The 21040-nt window shown below is 38.1% G+C and overlaps 1 protein-coding gene across 1 annotated transcript in view; it reads left to right on the top strand.

Annotated features, from left to right (window-relative positions):
- The window catches only part of AGTPBP1 (ATP/GTP binding carboxypeptidase 1), a 54439-nt gene that overhangs the window by 24030 nt on the left and 9369 nt on the right, over positions 1-21040 (top strand). The window contains exons 15-25 of the mRNA XM_084278580.1: positions 1664-1747; positions 2024-2110; positions 2202-2350; positions 3526-3613; positions 4315-4459; positions 5960-6113; positions 6816-6996; positions 8475-8604; positions 8971-9102; positions 10696-10872; positions 16663-16817. Coding sequence (XP_084134706.1) covers positions 1664-1747; positions 2024-2110; positions 2202-2350; positions 3526-3613; positions 4315-4459; positions 5960-6113; positions 6816-6996; positions 8475-8604; positions 8971-9102; positions 10696-10872; positions 16663-16817 — 1482 coding nt within the window. The remainder of the gene's footprint in view (positions 1-1663; positions 1748-2023; positions 2111-2201; positions 2351-3525; positions 3614-4314; positions 4460-5959; positions 6114-6815; positions 6997-8474; positions 8605-8970; positions 9103-10695; positions 10873-16662; positions 16818-21040) is intronic.

The following is a 21040-nucleotide window of genomic DNA, read 5'->3' as shown; positions in this document are numbered from 1 at the left end:
GTCCAAACTCTTGGCATCCAGCTGGGTTTATGTTCTGCAGTTAGTGCTCACTAACTAAGACTTTAGGAAAAAAAAGTTTGCCTTAATATGTCCTTGTATTTTCTAAAAAAATTGGGGGTCGGAGGTTTTGAGTAACAACACAATTTTCACCAATTGTCTCAACAGATTACTATTGCTTGGAAAAATATCTATTTAGAATAACCAAAGTGCTTTATATTATTCTGCCTCACAGGGAAGAAAATTATTATGTAATTCAGTATCCTGTAAATTGAGTTTAGATTCCTCCTTTTTACATTCCTTAAAATTTTAGTGGACTGGTTATGCGTTTGGTGATTTTTTTTTTTGCTGTACACTTCAGTGTTTTCTAATCATCTGACACTTAGCAGTGATCATCAGGTAAAACAGGATCCACAAAGGACTGACCTACAAACACAGAGGTCCAAATCAACAATTATGATGTTATATTTTTTCCTTTAATTATCTTAAAATAGCTTTTATTTTCTCTTTATTTTTTTCAGAACCCGAACTGTTACTACTTTTTTTTTCTTTTCCCCATGTATCTCAAATACCATTTCTTCATTCCTTTTGTCTATACTGGTTGTTACTATAGTATTTGAATGCCTTTACTGCTTAATGGATTTTGTCTTGGCAAATCTCCTCTGATGATAGAAAGTATTTTGACCCTTTAGTTTTAAAGGTTTGTGTAAGATCAAAAGCAGGATCAAAAATATTTAGTTCTGCCCTGAGTTGAACCTACCGAGATAGATTGTGGTGAGTCAGCCTTTTTATAATTTTGTCAGTACATTGGACTCATGACTGGTTTTCTTTTCCAGTGAATTTTAATTTTAAAATAGGTGCTAGATTTGTGGATTTACCTTCTTTTTCTCATTTGTTAACAATATTTATTTTAATTAAATGGAGAATTTCCAGCCTTGAACGTACTTGACCACTCTGTTCCTGTATTCTTCATTGTTAATCTACCTCCTTTTCTTCTTATTGCAGGTGCTGTGCAAGCTTTTCCACACAGCTCTGCCATTATATTTCATTCTTGAACTGCAACACATTCTTACATTTCCAAACCAGGACCTAGACACTGCCAGTTGTGCAATGGCCTTATGATCTGGATAAACACACACCTGATATTTGGCTGACATCACCAAATTCACTCTTATTTGTTATCTAGTTGATAAGCTAGATCTCCAGAGGTGAAAAGCTAGTGCACTAACACACTCACTGCACGACCTACTCTCTAAAACTTTTAATTTTAGTTGTGGTAGGATTCATGTAAATTACTAATGGTATCAGGTGCTGTCCTGGATTAAAGTATTAACATAAGTAATGTTTGAGTAATTCCTGCTTCTACTATATAGTATGAAATGGTGCAGGTTTTTTTATAACATAAAACCCAGTGGGTTGAGTGCATGAAAACTTAGTTTCCTCACATATAAATATTGAACTCAGTCAGCTGTGAATGCAGGTGTTTAAACTTCAGTACACTTACAGTTTGTGCACATAAGTGGGGGTGAGGCTGAGGTATCTCTGAAAATCTGTCCCACAGTCTACATGTCAACTGTTAGTTTTCATTGCTGTATGAGGTAATTTCTCGTTTGTAATTTGAAATGGTATGCAACCATGTAAATGAGAACTCTGCTTTTTCTTTTAGGACGAAAATCTCTCAAGATATTGAAAGACTGATTCATCAAAATGACATTATAGACAGGGTTGTGTATGACCTTGATAATTTGAGGTAAGTTTTTACTCTTCTCAAAAATATTCAGCAAGTACTCTAAGCCTGATCAGCTTTATTGGTGATACAGTTTGTAATATTTAAAGCAGTACTGTTAAGACAGACTATAATCAAAGTTGTATCTGATGTAACCCTGTTTCTGCTATCCAGGCTGTATTAGAGGAAGGTTCAAAATAATTTCTCAGTTACCAAGTTAATGTTTAAATAGAAGTAATGAGTTTGTTTTAGTTCAGTTCGTTTTATTCATTTTGGTCTCTCTTATTTTTCAATTCATAGTTGTTCAGTACCAGAGGAAGCAGATGTTTTGAAGTTTAATTCCAAATTCGAATCTGGAAACCTGCGCAAAGTTATTCAGATCAGAAAGTAAGATATTTCAACTTTTTTTCACACTGAGATCTTCTATTTCTGGTTTCCGCTTCTTAAAAATAAATTACTTGTTTTTGTTAATCTTTAGAAATGAGTATGATCTAATTCTGAACTCGGATATCAATAGCAATCATTATCATCAATGGTTTTACTTTGAAGTCAGTGGAATGAAAACTGGCATCGGATACCGGTTTAACATCATCAACTGTGAAAAGTCAAACAGTCAGTTTAACTACGGTAGGATATGTTTTTTATACTTTGCAAAGAAATACAAAGAAAAATATTGGTACTAGATGGCTCAGTTGTGTTAGCTCAGCTGTTTCCTTCCCTTCACCTTGGGATCGGTCATATATTCATGTTGTCAGATCAGACTCTTGTGGGTGGGACAACATCAAAGCCTGTTGATCCACACAGGTTCAAGAAGTGTGACTGTCGTTAATTCCTTCTGGAACAGGCATGTGTTTTCAGATGTCTAAATCAGTTTTCTCTTATTGATGGGAAGACAGGTACATTATTTAGGAAGGAAAAGCAGGTCTCCTTTGAAAGGCCAGGCTTCTTTTGGTGACCCTCAAAGTCACCAAGGGTACTGCTTGATATTTGCACCTTATCCAAAAGTACAGGCTTACTTGAATAGGCTTTTCTTCCACTTGTCTGGGAGGATGGGGGGTGGGTGCCATCATTCAGCTTAAAACCATTTGTTTTGTGAGGTGGTGCATTTTTTTTTTCCTGGTGGGTTTTCTGAAATTCCTCTGAGGAGGAGAAGCTCCTCTCTCCTGTGCAAACCTAAAACTCTTTGGCTAGAGTAACATCTTTAAAATTATTTAATTATTTAAATACTGTAATTATTTGTTTTTCTAAGTATGTTCAATTAATATCTACTATTTTCTACCCTTAACTTCATATTAATTATTCAATTTAAGCATACTCTTACAAAAATATGAACTTTGAAGAGTTACTGTTTATAAAAGAATAGAATGTCCTGAAACATCAGTTATTTTGCAGCTATCCAGGTGAATGGATGATAGCATCATGTTTTTGTGTTCTCCCTGAAGCTTTATTGCAATTATGAGTTTGATGGAGTGGGACCCGATCTTTTTTGTAGATTACCGTTAATGGTAACCACAGCTTTTATGGAAACATTTTGGTTTGGTTTTTCATAGGTCTGGTTGGATTTTTTTTTTCTTTGATTTGTTATTTTCTGAAAAATCCGATATGAGGAGGGTGATGGGAAAGCATCTTTTGTCACCTGGCTGAATGAGTTTACAGTACCCAAGCATGTATAAAAATACACTCCGTGATAGTAAATGTTTGCAGGCAGTTTGGAGACTGGCATATAAGCAGTGTTGTCCATTACTGTTAAGATATTGATACTTAATGTTAAGCATTAAAGTGACATGCATTATTTCTTAAAGGTATGCAGCCACTCATGTATTCTGTTCAAGAAGCATTAAATTCTCGACCGTGTTGGACTCGTGTTGGGACAGACATTTGTTACTATAAGTAAGTACACCAACTGAATGTACATCAAGTCTTACACAAGGTTTCTATAAGGTACAATTTTTGAGAACTGTTTGTTTTTGGGTTTGATAATTAATAATGCTACATTTCAGTAGTTTTGCTGTGATTGAGAATTTTCTTCCTGAGTTACTATGCAGAGTAACAGAAGTGATCAAAGTACATAGGATCTCATTTTATTGGCACACTGCTAATATTTAAGCTGCTTATCTATACTTTTATCAGAAATTGCATATGGTTCCAGAGAAGCCTGTGAGGGAATGTGTATATATGCATGCGTACTCGAAATCTTAATACTGACTTCCAGTAATACTGATCACGTGGTGCTTGTGAATGGTTTCCTGTATTCTATAGTGCAATCATTGTAGAGCAACCCTGGAACATGGCATGAGATTGTACAGCATATCCATGCACTGCCCTTCTTGGTAGGCAGTTGTTTGCTTCTTTTTTGTTTGGTTGGTTTGGTTTTGGTTGCTTTTTTGTTTGTTAGCTCACCTTTTCCCAATGTGAATGAATGTGTATCACTGCTACAATAAACTGTCTTTTTAGATGGTGAGAACCACAGTGTATTTAACCTGGACGTACAAAGAATAGAAATCATCCTGGCTCTTAGAATATTTGCTCAGTAATAACCAAGGGTATGAAAAAAAAATACTTTGTGTTTATTACCTTCGTTTTGCTCTTAGGAATCACTTTTCAAGAAGTTCAATTGCTGCTGGAGGTCAGAAAGGGAAATCTTACTACACAATTACTTTCACAGTGACTTTCCAACATAAAGATGATGTCTGCTACTTTGCTTACCATTATCCATACACATACTCGACTTTAAAGGTGAGGAGATGGTGATTTGTTACATGCAAAATACATACACTTTTGGACAATAAGACGTGAAAATTGGAGTGAATTTTTATAGAATTTGAAATGAACAATTTTTATAGAATATTGATGTTTAGACTGGTGAAGAGTGTAGGCTCTTCTAAAGAACAGTCCCTGGAAAAATAAAATTGATACTTACTTCCAGGCTAAATGTATTTTTCTGTGAATCGTAATTCATAATTGACTGGAAATGGTGCTAATTCAATTAAGTATTTGTGTTTGAGTCAAATGACTCACATCCTGCTCTGACATGTACCTCTTCATAACTGACCTATTCAAGTTACTATATTTAAGATAATTAGAGACTGTTTTAGTACAACGAATTGGCTAACAAAATGTTGTGAAGCTTTTAGTACTAAGCAAAGCTCTTGGCGAGCATGTCTGGTGGTTGTTTCTGTCATAGCAGTAAAAGCAAGCTTGGGGACTCAGTGACCAGTGCATAAGAGCATTGAATGAAGCTTATTGCTAAGCTATACTTGCTTCTGGAAGAAGTATCTGTGAAGGGATGCTATAACCAACTGCTGCCTCTAACAGCATTGGGTCCAGATAGTTCACACGTGATTTTTGCCCTAGTGGCTGGACACTTACCCTTCCAGTACCTGGCACCGAGACCACCACTTGGCTTCCACTGATGACATGCCAAACTGAAGCATGCCTACAGTGCCTGCAGCTGCAGCTGCTGACACCTAGCCTGCTTGCTTTGATCAAAGCTGGCACTTTGGACACAGTCTGTGGTGCCCGCAGAGATGCTCTCAAGAGATGTGGCCTTTCAATTGCTGATGCTGAGACCCTCGCTCGCTTCAGTTTCTGACCCCAGCTCCACTCATGCCTGATTTTCTAGTTGCACCTAGTCCACATAGCACTTGCATGCATGAGATGGAAAGTGTGGCTGCACAGGGAGATAGCTAAGGGCAGGCAGGAGTAGGGATCAAGCACGTAAGTTTTTTATAGAGTCGCCCTGCCCCCCCCTTAAATGTCCCAAATCCTGATGTTCCTCTTGTTTCTCCCTCATCCCTCAGATGGTGGTCTTCAAAGCTGTGCTGGTAGATTCTTAATGGCCTGTCACTGCTATTGTGTTGTCTTCTGTACCTGGATTGTTTTTCTCTGTTAGTGTTCATTGTTTATATCCCCTTCTGTACTGGAAAGGTCCCTGATCAGATAACCTTAATGAAGCAGAGTTTCTTACCTTCCACGTACCACTATGATATCATCTGGTAGAAAACAATGCACATTCTGTGCCTTCATCTTCCACAAAGCATTTGAAAAGATAAACTCTATAAAGAGAAGCATCCAGTCAGAGATACAGAGAATGGTATTTCACGGTCAAAATTATGATTGAAACTGTAACATTTAGTCCAACAAAAAGAAAGATTATTTAAATAGTACCTATGGAATATGCTGTGGTGTGACTGCAAAAGATTCGAAGTATTTTTTTTCATTATTCTTGGGATGAAGATGCATCTTCAGAAGCTGGAATCTATGCACAACCCTCAACAGATCTATTTTCGACAAGATGTTCTCTGTGAGACCCTGGCTGGCAACAGTTGTCCCTTAGTCACCATTACAGCCATGCCAGAATCCAATTACTATGAACATATCTGTCAGTTCAGTAAGTATGACTTTTCTTTATCATAAATGGAAAGTAATATAAAACTAGTTTTAATGAAAAAAATAGTATTAATTGTTGTGCATTGTAAAAATCACAATGTAGAATAAGGTTAATGAATTTAACAAAATTAGTAGGTATCAAAATTCAGGAGTTACTTTGTGTTTAGTTATATTTATTTGTGGTGGTCAAATAAGGATACTTGTATTTAAATACATATGAGTGTATGCACAATACCTTTTGGAAAAGAGCACCTTCTCAGTAAATTCTTTGTCCAAATTCTCAGGTTATTTGCTTGTCAAAAAAATCTTTCATAAAGCCAGTATCCAGGCTGCTGTGATTTTAAATAAGCTTGAGTTATGACAGCATTCCTGGTTTGTTCCTCCACTCATATTTTTCTTGGCTATTGAGAGGAAAAAAGCCATCAAATTATAATATTGTAATTGCCAGCTCAACCTAGTTGTGACTCAATAATGAATGGATTTAAAGCTCCATTTTGAGAGTTCTGTAATAAGCAGTCTTTATAGCAATATTCTGGCAAGCTCCATCAATAATACTGACGCTGAGTACTGCCAAATACTGTATTTTGCATTGTAATAAATAAAGTTCCCTCATGTGTTTCATTGTTTTCCCCTCTTTTTGGGGGGATTAGCAAACTGTTGAGCTCGAGTGCTGTTTTGTAACCTCTGTGCACACTTCTTTTAGGGAATCGTCCTTATGTTTTCTTATCTGCTCGTGTGCATCCCGGAGAGACCAACGCGAGCTGGGTCATGAAGGGAACACTGGAATACCTTATGAGCAATAACCCAAGTGCCCAATGTTTACGAGAATCCTACATCTTCAAAATTATTCCCATGCTCAATCCAGATGGTGTCATCAATGGAAAGTAAGCATAACGTTACTCACAAATACGTAACCTGTACTGTTAAGTCTTTTTTCATTTGTTATTTAGACAAACAAAAGTAAACTAATCTGAGGAACATAAAAATTCAGTATGGGAAGGACCTACACCCCCCCCCACCCCCCCCAAACACAAAACTATTTACCAAATTTGCTGGGACTTCATTTTTTTTTTTTTACTTTTTAAAGACAGTTGCATCATTCCATGAATTTCAGTTTTATAAAAAGTATTTTCAGTTTCTTGTGGATGATACTCATTGCTATGTGGTGTGACATGGCATTCTGTCTCTCTGAATTGCAGTCTTGGACAGGTATACAGATTTTTCATGAGAGCACAGCTGTTTTTATGAAAAGCTAAGCAGGTTCATGGTTCTCATGAAAAAAAACATTCCCTGTATATAAGAAAGGAAAAAAAACTTAAAAAGCTTTTTTTTTTAAAGTTAATAGTTTTTAGAAGGGAATGGCTGTTGGCAAATGCTATTAAAAGGGGGAAGTTAATAGGTGTACAAGAAGTATAAGAGTATTCTGGTTTAGCTGAAGTTATTAATGATAATTCTTTCACTTACTACCACTTAATAAATTCAAAGGATATTTCAGAATCTTTTGATCCTGCTATAAGTAAGCATTCAACATGCTATATTTACTTGGTTACAGATATTTTGTATGAAATGGAGATTCTGGTATGGTGAATCTACAGTTCCTTCTTACTTAGTTATGGGTAGTATTTTAAAAGGGTTTGTGAACAAAATTAAAATCAAATTGGTTATGGGTTTGAGTAGAACCCTGTCATTATATATATACATCTAATAGAACATCTGTATTCACTCAGAATACAAGTGGAAGTTATATTAAGTGACAATTAAGGAGCCTGTCCGGGCAGACACAATCTAAGGACAGATACACTGAAGATAACTGTATGAACATGAACTTCTGCAAGTTTAAAAGTTCTTGCTGATAATTGACTGAATAGAGAAATTTTCGTTATTTGTTCACTGGGGTTTTGGGGGGGTTAGTTTTGATTGTGGTTTTTTTGTTCTTTCTTGTTTTCTCACAGCTACGCTTGTCTCCTAACAACTTCATGTTTCAAGGCTTAGTTTTCAGGTTGATGTTAGTCTTTATATTACAGACACCGAAACTGTAGAGATACCATATATTCAAAATTACTAATTTTGAACTAGCATTTGAATAGAAACACAAGCCTTCACTTTCAACAGAAAATAAGGAAGGTTATTGCTGGCTTCATGTAAGAAGCTACTTATAATTTTTCTTAAGTTTTCTATAACGTACCTTAGAAAGCCCCTAACACTTCTATTATTTGGCATGTTAGAAAACTGAAGTTTGTTTCTTACCAGACTCCTTCCAAAGAAGCAGTGGTGACGAGGAAAACTTGAGGTGGGGGGGAGGCTTATTTAAAAGTATGATAATACAGACTACATCATGCGTTTTTCCACCCCCCCACAATAGCCACCGTTGCTCTTTAAGTGGAGAAGATTTAAACAGACAGTGGCAAAATCCAAATCCAGATCTGCATCCCACTATTTACCATGCTAAAGGGTTACTGCAATATCTGGCTGCTATAAAACGTTTACCTTTGGTGAGTATGCGTGTGTAAGCAATTCTGAATCTTCTTAACCTTGTCTATGTAGCTAGTCTGTAAAGTAAACATTTTAATACGGCCATATAAACTGTGTCACACTTAAATTTGACTTGGAGAACTGGTCTTCTGCAAAGCTTTATATCTAAACCTATTTCCTTTGCTATGGTAAAAGGATAAATCTTCCTTAGATGAATCCTATGGTTTTTGTCTTAATGTACAAGTTAAATATACAAGGAGTTGTGTTTCCTAACTCTTTGGAACTTTCAGTAGTATAAACAAAAAATAGTATTTGTCTTTCTGCTACTTTTATAAAATGTTAATTCCATACACCTTGGCTTTATTTTGTCACATGGTCTGTTGTAGGTGTACTGCGACTATCATGGTCACTCTCGTAAAAAGAATGTGTTTATGTATGGCTGCAGCATCAAAGAGACGATGTGGCACACAAATGTTAATGCTGCCTCCTGTGACCTGATGGAAGACCCTGGCTACAGGGTAAGTTTCACATCTGTACCTTTTTAACTTGGCATAAATTTGGAATATACTTTTCAAATAACTTCCCAATGTTATTTCGTGCACATAATGACCTTATAGAATAAGCAAACTTATTTTGAATGAGTTCTTCTTTCTTCATGAGTGTGCTTCAAACTATTTTGAGAGCTTTGAATGTTGTGCTCTAGTACAGCAAGAGATTTAATGTTGGGAGAGTGCTTTATTTTCTTTTGTGCCTTGGTACCAATGCTTGCTCTTTTTTGTGTTCAACGTTACCATTATAGTAAATACATGGAAAACATGCTGCTGTGCATTTGTAATTACTGGATAATACGGGTGTCACTTAGGCACAGCAAATCTTGTAGCAACAACAAAACAAACTGAATTGCTCTGAGAAATACTAACTTTTGTTTATGGAAACAGGCCGAGGTTCCTTTTATAAAGACGTATCCTTAAGGCATGTACCCCGAATACATATGCACAATGAGCTTGCACAATCGACCACCCCATTGTACAAGCATTCAGAAATTCCAAAGGATTTTAAAGATTTTGGTGGTGCCCGTTTTTCCTGTGTAACTCTGCTGCCGCCCCGTGGCAGCTGTGAATCTGTGCGATCTAACGCATCCAAGCCCCGCGGGGTTTCTGAGGAGATGCAGTTAAGCCTAAACAGCATGTGAATGCACATTAAAGCTCTTGTTAGGAATCCTTGTGTATAAATGAGTACAAGCGCTTTCAAATCTTTAAATTTAAAAAAAAAGAAAAAGAGTATCTACTGCTTTTTGATTTTTCTGATGTGATTTCCTGGGTGCTGAGTCCAGGGCTACTAATGTCTGCTGCCCAGCATGTGTATCTGTAGGCTTGTGTCTTCAGCCTGTGTTGCTCTAGCACACAAAAGGCAACAGTCAGAGTTACGGGAAAAAGCCTTGGACTGAAATGTTTGGGCAAGCTTAAACTAATAATAGTAAATGTACTACTGTCATGTGGTTTTTGGGTTAACTGATACATATAAGAACTGGAAAGAATGTAGTCATTTATCATTAGTCAAATGCCTGCATTTGCATAGCTGCTTCTTGCCTCTTTCCAAAGCTGGCATCTGAACAGTTGCATTGAGCTTTTAAGTTCTTGAAGTTTGAAGACCTTTGCTAAATGTGAACAAATTTCACAGATTGATAAAATATCCCCGGGTTGAGTCTGCAAATTAGATTGTTGAAGCAGTCTGAAGCTGAAATTAATTAATTAATTAATTGTACAGGTAGGTAGGACAGTAATGTGAGTAAAGTTAGCTTGGTGAATTAGGAGATGGTGATCACCTGAAGCATTCTGGTTTATCCTGTTTCTTACTGACACAGCTAACAGTTTTAGTGATTGAATATGAAAAAGAGGATTTCTAATAAGTAGAAAATTACAAACTTGTCACTTGAATAGACTAACTTTTGGAAACTCAAGATGGAGAAATGTTTTCATATTTGTTATTTTAATTCAAATTGCAACAAAACTTTCTGAGAACAGCTTGTGATTTAATATTCCCCCCACCTTGGCCCGCTCCCATTATTGAAATACAGTGATTCTTTTATTTTTCAAATTGCTGTCCTGCAGGCACTCCCCAAGATCCTGAGTCAAACTGCCCCAGCATTCTGCATGGGCAGCTGCAGCTTTGTAGTGGAAAAGTCCAAGGAATCAACAGCACGAGTTGTTGTGTGGAGAGAGATAGGAGTACAAAGGAGCTACACAATGGAAAGCACTTTATGTGGATGTGACCAGGGGAAATATAAGGTAAGAAAATACCTCAGTTAAACTGTTCTTGCTTTAACTTCTGCCATTTGCATGGGTATCTTCTTCCTTAACCCCTCTTGCTTTAAACTTCTAAAACTCTTAAGATACCTGTTTACACTAATGTTAAACTGCGTAATTTACGGTATTACAGGCTGCATAACAAACTTCATCTGTCACTTAACCCACACACAGAGTACATTATGCTTATTGGCTGTTTGATTAATTTTAATTATTGCTTGTAACACACATAAACATGTAATTATATGATCAGAGCTGTTCTTTCTAGTAGATTATGCCAATACTAGGATAAAGATTTCCTTTACACATGACAGTTTTTGACTTCACCATGGCTGTTCATAGTTCTTCAGCAGATACTTAGTAGTGCCCCTTACAGAATTTTCCTGTGTAACTGCAGACGCAGGCTTACAAATCAAAGCACTTTGATATTAGGTTACCTGAATGACAAATCACACATCTCACTGTTACTTATTCATCATGGTTGTTCCGCTTTTTGACTTAAAACCTGTTTTCAGTTTATCTTTTTCAAAAGTGTTAATAGGGCTGGATATTTGAAAACAAAAGATGATGCTGTTTTTAGTGTCTCACTGGTAGAAAACTTCCTTCAAAGAATGTATTTGTAAGGAAAAAAAGGGAGAACTACCACCGTAACACCTCATCTTCAGCTTACATGACTAGGTTAAATTTAGCTACAAATTGAAGGAAATTCTTGAAATGAACATTCATGGAAGAAGCCACAGTTTCCTCTGCTTGAAAATAGAGCTTAGGAATGCTGATCAAGAAAATGGCCACAGGCATGAAATAAGGTACTTGACAAAAAAGGATCAGAAGACTGGTATCAAGGGGTTGGGAGCAGGAACAATAAAAAAGTTGCAACAAAATTTGCTTAATGTATGCACCAACACCCACGCTTATCTCCCTAGGCAGAAGAGAGCAATATTGTAACAGGAATTTCAGTAGGGTTGTAACTACTAAATGAACGAGTTATTTTTGTCAGTTAACAACAGAAACGTTCCCGCTGCTGTCAGAATATTGTTACTCTTCAGATATATCATCATGGGACTTTAAAAAATAACTCATTCAGATTGCTTATTGTGAAGCTTCCAGAATATTCTTACAAACATGAGCCTTCCTGGTTTTAGCTATGTTGCTACAGACAGCTTTTAAAGGTGAACTGAAGATGCTTTATGGATACACTTCCAAGTGTCAGAACTCTGTGGAAAAATCCTTTACTCGAAAGGCAAGAGCATTCTTCTATGTAATATAAACTAGCTGATAAGATCAAATTGCTCTTCTGGTATTCTTTTTATTTGGAGTAAAACAGTTTGTGAGGTCTTAGTCATCCTCTGAACATGCAGGAATATTCTTTTTTTTCTTCACTATGGTGATACACAGACTTACGAAGAAAATGTATCTAAAAGGCCACGGTGACTAGACAGAACAAGAAAAGAGCAATACTTCTCCAGTGAGAAGGTCAGAGAAATGAAATGGCTCAGTCTTGGTTTTTTGCTGTGTGAGTGTGGGTAAGGAGTGGGGCCGGCAACACTGAATAAATTTATGGTATAATTTAGATGACATACTTCATAGTATTTTATTTCAAAACGCAGAGGGGGGTTAAAATGCAGAAATTCTTTCCCCTCCTACTTTCCACCCTACATGTCCACTTGTCTGGACATGAGAGTTCAGATCTGAGGGACTGCATATCGTGCAAAGGCCTGAAGCCTTTTCCAGTTGTCTTCTGGTTTGGCATCATCACTGAACTTTGTTCAAAGCACAAAGGGGATTATTCAAGAACTCTGTTCTTCATGGAAGAAATGCTGAGTCTTTGCCAAAGCTGGATAACATCAAAACATCAGTTATCATTATTTTTTATTTTACTCTGACAATGGTGGTGCTAAGCTGCTTGCAGCCAGGAAGCTCTTGAACTGAAGTTAGCAATTCTTACCTGATTTTGGATCCCTGGTGACAGTTATCTCTCAAAGCAATCTTGGTTTAAGTGCTTGCGTGAGGTCTTTGTAGTGCACTGAGAATTAGTGCTGCAAATACTGCTCAGTCATCTGCGATTCACGGTACTGAAAAGATGCTCTAAGATTACTGTGGAGGATAATTAAGATGCCAGACAAAAAAGAATTTCTTCAATAATTCAAAACATCTGAAAACTGAAACCAGTCCCTTTCCTGATTGGAGATTAGTAAATTTGGGAGTATTGCTTAAGTTAATAAAAAAGATTTTATCTGGAAATTTTGTGATGCCCATAAGGAGATAAGGATTCAGTCAACAAACTTAGTCAGTTACCATGATCCTTCAGTTTCTACGCTTCGAGTTATCAAAACCAATCACGTCTTTGTAGCCTCTGTTTTGTGGTTTAACCTCAGCTGGTAACTCAGCACCACATGGCTTCTCAGCTGCCACCACCTGCGTGTCCCTATTCCTGTACCCCACCCCAGGAGGGAGGAGAGAATTGGAAGAGTGAAAGTCAGAACTCATAGGTTGAGATAGAAACAGTTTACTAGTTGAAGTAAAATAATAATAAGTTGTCATGAAAAGGAAGATAACAAAGAAAACAATACACAAGAAAAACGATGCAAATAAAAGCAGTTGCTTACCACCACTAACTTAATGTCCAGACAAGACCCTGAGCAGCAATCACTGCCCCCCACCCAACTCCCCCTGTTTGTATGCTGAGCATGACATCATATAGTATGGGATATATCTTTGGCTAATTTGGGTGAGGTCCAGCTGTGTCCTCGCGGTTTCTTCTGCACCTTCTTGCTGTGGAAGCATGAGAGGCTGAATAGTCCTTGACTTAATGTAGACGCTACAACTACCTAGCAACAACCAAAACGTGAGTTAACGAAGTTATTCCTGTACTAAATCACAACCACAGCTGTACCCACTACTAGGAATATTAATTCTACCCTACTGAAACAAAGGCACTGCTGTGTAAGAAAACAGAAGAACAAGATGATGTTCTACTGGCCAACTGATTTCTCCAAATCTTAGTTTAAATTCATTAAGTACATATTACAGAAATGTCTCTTCAACTTGAATCTGCAGTCTGTTGTGCCTTCATTCTGCGACTTTGCTTTCAGGTGGCAAAGTTCATCACTGAGACACTATATTCCCATGAAGGTATTTCTGTGCTCTGCTTAGTAATAAAGACTTCAACCAGCCATCTAAAATGTTACTGCCTATGAGACAGACAGTTGTATAAAATGCAAAGTAAAAGGAATACAATTCAGTCCATGTTTAAAAAAAAAACATGTCACCTAGAAGGAGCTGCTTAAAAGTGCTCATAGCGCTTAAGGGACTTGTAATAGGCCCTCAAGTTACAGTCTCTAGAACAGGAGTTGAAGGTGATTAGAAGATCAAGAAGATAAGTGTAATCAAGACTTTAGTGAAAATGAACTTCACCTCAGTTCCCGTAGTTAGGGCAACTGTTCCTTATTTCCTGAAACCTTGGACTTTGGGTCTCTAGTTTCATGGAAATTAAGACACCTTGGCTGATAGAAAAGTAACAGTGGGTTAAGAAATTTTGTATTTGGCAGCTGTGTGGTCTAGCATTCTCCACTATGATGAAAGAAGCAAATCTAGACTTTAGCATGAGCTTTTACCACAAGCACATTGTAGGCCCTTCAGGAAGTTCAAACTTTTTTCCAGGCATTTCAGTTGCCTGTCTTCAGCCTGATCCATTTAGGTCTCTCTTTTAGTTATATCCTCTTTCTGCTGTGCTGAAATTAGCAGCCACAGAACACGCACATGCTATTTATCTTTCTAACAATTGTCTGTGCACTTCCTTTGTACTGTACTCTTCTGATCTAGAGACACTCCTACTGTCTATAAGGAATCTGCCAACTAACGATAACTTCTTCAGCAACAGCTGTAGACAATGATTGGAATAGTTTCTGTGAACCATCAAGTTGTGCACATTAGTAATCTGTGTAACAGAGATTGCTGTTACCCTTCTCCTTCCTCTTCTGCATACTTGTTGCCTCTTGTGCTTAATGTGATTTTAATCTCTTTGGGGCAGGGACTGTGTCTTCCTGTGATTAGCGTAGTGGACCCCCAGCTATGGTTGGGGTCTTGGAATGTTACTGACGTGCAAACAAATACAAAACAAAAACAAAAAATTGGCCTCTGTGGATAAGGTACTGCACTGTGAGTGAGGAGAACTGATTTCTGTTCCCAGCGGGGTCAGTGACATGCTGTGAGACACTGTGCAAATCGCTTCAACCCTCTCTGCCTCCATTTCTACATCAGTAAAGTGAGGATAATTCTTCCTTTATTAATAAGTGCTTTGAAACCTACAGCACAAAAGCATTATGAAAGAGGTAAGTAGTATTACTATTAACAATAATATTCAAATATCCAAGTCTTGTTCACTGCTAACAGGTTTCTTTACCGTTTGGCTGGAGGATGGCACTTGTAAGAACAGTGTTGTTTTTTTGTTATTTAAAAACACCTTGTCTATGAAGAATTGTCAAGGGGGAAAAAGCCTCACAAGAAAAATAAACCAAAACTTTCCATTTATTAAGCGTGCATATGTTCAAGTGCAGGAAGAATGCGTGGACCCTACTGTTTCTGGAGCAATATAACACTTTCTTTCAAATCCTATATTTTAAACTACAGCGTCAGTGTGGCAACATATAAAAAGCTTGTGTGTGTGTTTTAGCTTTTAGTAAAAAAAACCCTCCTACACTGTTCTTTTTGCTTCGTGTGTTTGCCTTCTTGATGGCTTAGCTTACCACCCATTCCTGGTTCTTCCACTTCCCTGCTTGTTTTGTCAAAACCCCTTTTTAACTACCCTTTACCTTAAGAGGCTCAGAAGATCCAAATTAAAATAATTTCAAATTCTCCTGAGATACAGAAGTTGTGAAGGGGGAGATTGAATTGGATTGTGACACTGAATTTGTGGGTGTTCATACAGTTACTAGTAGCCAGTTCCATAATTGTTGAAGGTCAGTCTGAAGTACCATTTGCTTTTCATAAAGGAATTGAGGTCAGAGGTTCTGTGCTCTGCTGGCTAAATTAAACACGTAGAATTACGTGGTGGGAGGCTTTATCACATACGTAATCCTAGAGACCGTTGTGTAAATTCTACTTCCTAAATGCTCTTTGCAGCAGAAAATGCCTAGTTAGAAAACAACTATGGCTTTTGATACTTTGTTGGCTTTAATTACTAAATGTGTGAATAAATGCTTCCAGAATTAACACATGTAGTTTCTAACTTACAGGAGGGGAAGAGATGTTTGTGTCAAGGCGTAACCTTTTGCTTTAAATAGTCTTATTTATGCATCAGAACTGGTAATGAACTTGAGCACAGCTACAGCATGAATGCAGTCATTTTTTCATTCCAGTGGATCATCTGTTGAACAATCTTCTATTTGAAGTCTTAGTCGTTGAAATTCCTTTCCAACAATTTTGTGTCAGGTTTTAAAAATCATTTATACACATCAGCTTGGGTATGACCAGTGTCTCTCTTCCAGTGCCACTGCATTAACTCCTATTAAAACTGATGTGCTAGACCAGGGTGCTCCAAAGAAATGTGGGTGTGTCCAGAAATGTCTGTATCCTTAGAGGAGTCATGTAGTTATTGGATTTTTCTCTGATACTCTTGCTAAGTGCGTACTCTACAGTTCTTGTGTGTTCTATCTTGAGAGCAAGAGAGTATTTTAATTAAAATAATGAAATTTGTTTTAATTAGTAACGCTGCAGTGTGTGTGGGTACCGCATGTACCTATTTTGTATTTTTAAATCTTATTTTTAAATTAGGGATTGCAGATAGGTACAAGAGAACTGGAGGAGATGGGAGCGAAGTTCTGTGTTGGCTTACTGCGTTTAAGAAGAATGGCATCACCGTTGGAACACAATCTGCCTTCTAGTCTGCTGGAAAATGAGCTGATGGACTCAAGCTGTAAAGTGACAAGGTAGTAAATGTTTTATTATATTTATTTTTTGTAAAAAAAATGTTTATTCCTGTTAGTGTAAGAACAATCTGAGTATATTGGAGATCGGTTGTGTTAGTTCAATTGCTTCAAACTTTTAAAGAAAACAGTAAATACAAAGTTAGAATCACAGAATCTCAGAACTGTAGGGGTTGGAAGGGACCTCCAGAGATCATCAGGTCCAACCTCCCTGCCAAAGCAGCTCCCCAGCTCATATCACACAGATAGGTGTCCAGATAGGTCTTGAATATCTCCAGAGATGGAGACTCCACCACCTCCCTGGGCAGCCTGTCCCAGGGCTCTGTCACCCTCACTGTGAAAAAGTTCTGCATGTTGGTGTGGAACTTCCTGTGCTCCAACTTGCAGCCATTGCCCCTTGTCCTGTCTCCACAGACCACTGAAAAGGGGCTGACCGATTCCCTCTGCATCCCATGCTTAAGATATTTATAAGCATTAATAAGGTCCCCCCGTAGTCTTCTTTTCTCTAGGCTGAACAGCCCCAGCTCACTCAGCCTTTCCTCATAGGGGAGATGCTCCAGGGCCTTAATCATCTTTGTTGACTCTCTCCAGGAGATCCCTGTCCTTTCTATACCAGGGAGCCCAGAACTTGACGGAGGGTGGGGCCTGACCAGGGCAGAGTAGAGGGGGAATATATCTCACATTTGTTGCTGGGATAAACACCAGCAATATTAATGTCATTGGGGAGTTGTTGTATCCAGTAAAACTCAATAGATATTAGATCTCAGCTGTCTCTTTGAGAACATTTCTCTCCTCTTTCTAATCCTGGCTGCAGCATTAAAAATAAATTTAGATAGACTTAAGAGCATGTGAGTTAAAGCACTGTAAGAGCAAGAGAGACATTAAGGCCCTGGAGCATGTCCAGAGAAGGGCAACGAAGCTGGTGAAGGAGCTGGAACACAAGTCTTATGAGGAGCAGCTGGGAGAACTGGGACTGTCTAGCCTGGAGAATGTGGAGGCTGAGGGGAGACCTTGTTGCTCTCTACAACTCCTGAAAGGAACCTCTTCTCACAGATAAATAACAATAGGGCAAGAGGGAATGGCTGCAAGTTGCACCGGAAGAGGTTCAGGTTAGGGATTAGGAGAGATTTCTTCTCAGAAAGTGTGGTTAGGCATTGGAACAGGTTGCCCAGCAAGATGGTAGAGTCATCATCCCTTGGGATGTTCAAGCAAAGATTGGATGAGGTACTTGGGGACATGGTTTAGTAAGTAATATAGGTGGTAGGGGGGCAGTTAGGCTAGATGATCTTGGAGGTCTTTTCCAACCTTAGTGATTCAGTGAACAGTTTTAATCCAAAGTGGTTTGTTTGGGTTTTTTTGGGCTGGGTTTTTTTCCCCTTTTTCCCCCTCTGGTAGACATATATAACAACACTTGAAGAATTTAAAACATGCAATATAAGGTTTGGGTCACAAAATAAATTTATTATATCTGCTCAGTAGCTAGATTAAGTTGCCAATTCTTAAAGCTCTAGATGGACTTGTAAACACAAGCATACTATTGCATATATCCATCCATGTAATTCACCAGTAAAATACCCACATGCATGTGGTAATTGGGGATGCAGAGCAAATAAGTGATTTCAAATGTACTAGCATCTCTTTCAGAAAATCTGGTTAGAGAATAAATAAATCAAAGTTCTAGACTTCAGAAAAGAATTAAAGTAGACAAGAGTAAGATTTGCACACTATAGTATGTTATCACTTGGTGTAATTAGAGCCAAAATCATTGTTTATAGTGGCCTTGGCTGTAGCTCCAACTTAGCAAAAGCAATACTGAGGAAATTTGAGGGGAAATTTACATTTCTTTTTTTAACTGTTTTTGTGCAACTGAAACAAGGAGGTGCTTGATACAAAGGCTTTTGTTAGAAGCTAGACTAACAAACAGTTTGTCTGCAGACCATGATGAACTATTAGAGATGTGGGGGGGCATCTGTGGTACTCTGTGGAGGGGGGGTGTGATGTTTAGTTGCAGCTTTTAAACACTTGCTATCAGAACATGGAGTACTGAGAAACACTGGAGCTTGGTTCATGCTTAGTGTTTGCAGGTAGTAATGAGAAGTGAAATATAAGTTAAAGGTGATGAGAGCAATATGAGCAACAACAGGAGAGTGTCCTAAAGTAATAGCATGCTGGGTTTTCACTGTCAGATCAAGTTCTGTGCTTGGGTAAGGCTTAGTGATTCCTGGAAGAGTTAGGATCAGAAGGTGGCTCTGGAGTAACTCACCCTCACCAGTGTATACGAACTACTGAAGTGAGAGAGTCATATGGCAGGGACTGAAAGCAGCAGAAAGTGCTCTACAGCTGTTGAAATGGCATTAGCATGGTGTCTCCAGTGAGGGAAAAGCACAGCATTTTAATCACTAAGAATGTCTTGGTGTTGCTTGCTAATGTAACATTGGTACCAAAAAAGTGGTAGCAGCAGAGAGCTCAGCATTTGTAATGTTCAGTGTATCACGCTAAATTTTCGTTTAATGTGGTATGAATTACCATCAGCCTTGTAACATGTAGTTTGAAAGTGTAAATAAAAGATCAGCATCTCTGATTTTGCAAGTGTAAAACCATAATCTGCTATCTCTGTACTGTGTTTCCGTGTTAAGAAAGGGAGTGAGGGGATAGGCTGTGAATGGTCTGGAACTGTGGAGTTCCAGAACTCAAGGAATAAAAAATTCCTTGCCTTGGTTGAAAAGTTAGCTGTTAGAGGTGAATTAATGTAACTATCTGTCTTGCTCTGACAAGTCTCTTTGCTTGTCCATTTGTGTGGCATAGTAGTTTAGTGAGCAGCACAGAAAATCTGCTTCCACTGTTGTTATGCTGGAGACTGAGGTAGTTGCTCATCAGGTGAAAGCAGCTGTCTTGTCTTGTCCTAAGATTTTGGATTAGAAAAACACAGATACAGTGGGTATTATCTCATGGGCAGGGATCAGCCTAAGGAGGGAAAAAAAAAAGCACTTATGTATTGTTTTATACATGCTGTTAAGGATTTTGGATATATATCACCTCAAGGTCATCTGTTTAATATTCTTAAATATATGAGGACCTTAATGTCAGATAGACATTTCAGTTCTTTTGGATAGGAGGTAAGAGTTGACAAGAGACCAAAATTTGAGAAGTGAAAAATATTGACTGCTGAGGAAGCGTGTAGGTGGTCATAGAAAGTTCTGCAGTGCATGTTCAATATATTCTGTGATGTAAAGCTCAGGAGCAAGGGCAATATTTTGTACTGTAAAGCTCTTGAGAGAAATCATTAGATGGAATTCCATCTTTATGGTAGAGGAAGTCTTACTACAGCAAACAGAATTCTTTTGTTTTGATTACAGTTTTCATCACAAGCCTTTTATCAAAAAGAAAACTAGGAGACAGAGGAGGAGGAAAGAAGGTAACAGAAGACGTGTCCAGTTCTCTCTAAGGCAGACAGGATCCAGGAGTAATCAAACACAGAAAAAACAGTCTAGATTTTTAGGTAAAAATTCCATACAGCAAGCAAAAGTGAAGCCCCGAAATAGTCATCCGAGAGTCTCCACAGGACATCAAGAATAGTACAGGCAGTCTAGAATGGCAGTGGGAACAGCTCAGTTAGCCTTAACACACAGAGGTACAAAAAGGGGCTGTGGGTAACTTCTTTGGTAAGTATCTCACTTAAAATAAATTACTTGTTCATCAATACTAAATAATTAAGAGTCAGCTTTGTCCTTTATAGCATACTCTCAAGCATTTGCATGTAAGCAAGGAAGTGCCTGTGAAGGGCCATATGGAAAACACCTAGACTTTTGGGAAACAAGCATGCTGGGGTGCCTCTTTGAGCTGCCTAAACACTAACGCATGTGGAGCAGGGAATAAGTATGGGGAATTGAAAGATCTGTGTACAGTTGCAGGGGTTTAATCTTATTGGGGTCATGGAGGTGTGATGTGATGCTTCGCACAACTGGAGTGCTGCTGTGGAGGGACACAGGCCCTCACAGGGGATTTCAGCCACCCCAGTATCTGCTGGAGGAACAATATGGCAGGGCATAAGCAATCCAGGAGCTTCCTGGAGAGCATTGATAACTTCTAGACCCAAGTGGTAGAAGGACCAACAAGAAGTGCTTTGCTGGATCTGGTACTCACAAACAAGGATGTGCTGGTTGGGATGTGAACAGTGAAAGGGAGCCTTGGTAGCAGTGACAATGAAGTGATGGAGGGTCAGTTTA

Source organism: Gallinula chloropus (genome assembly GCF_964237585.1).
Source record: "Gallinula chloropus genome assembly, chromosome: Z".
Lineage (NCBI taxonomy): Eukaryota > Metazoa > Chordata > Aves > Gruiformes > Rallidae > Gallinula > Gallinula chloropus.
This window is presented reverse-complemented; position numbering and strand designations above follow the sequence as displayed.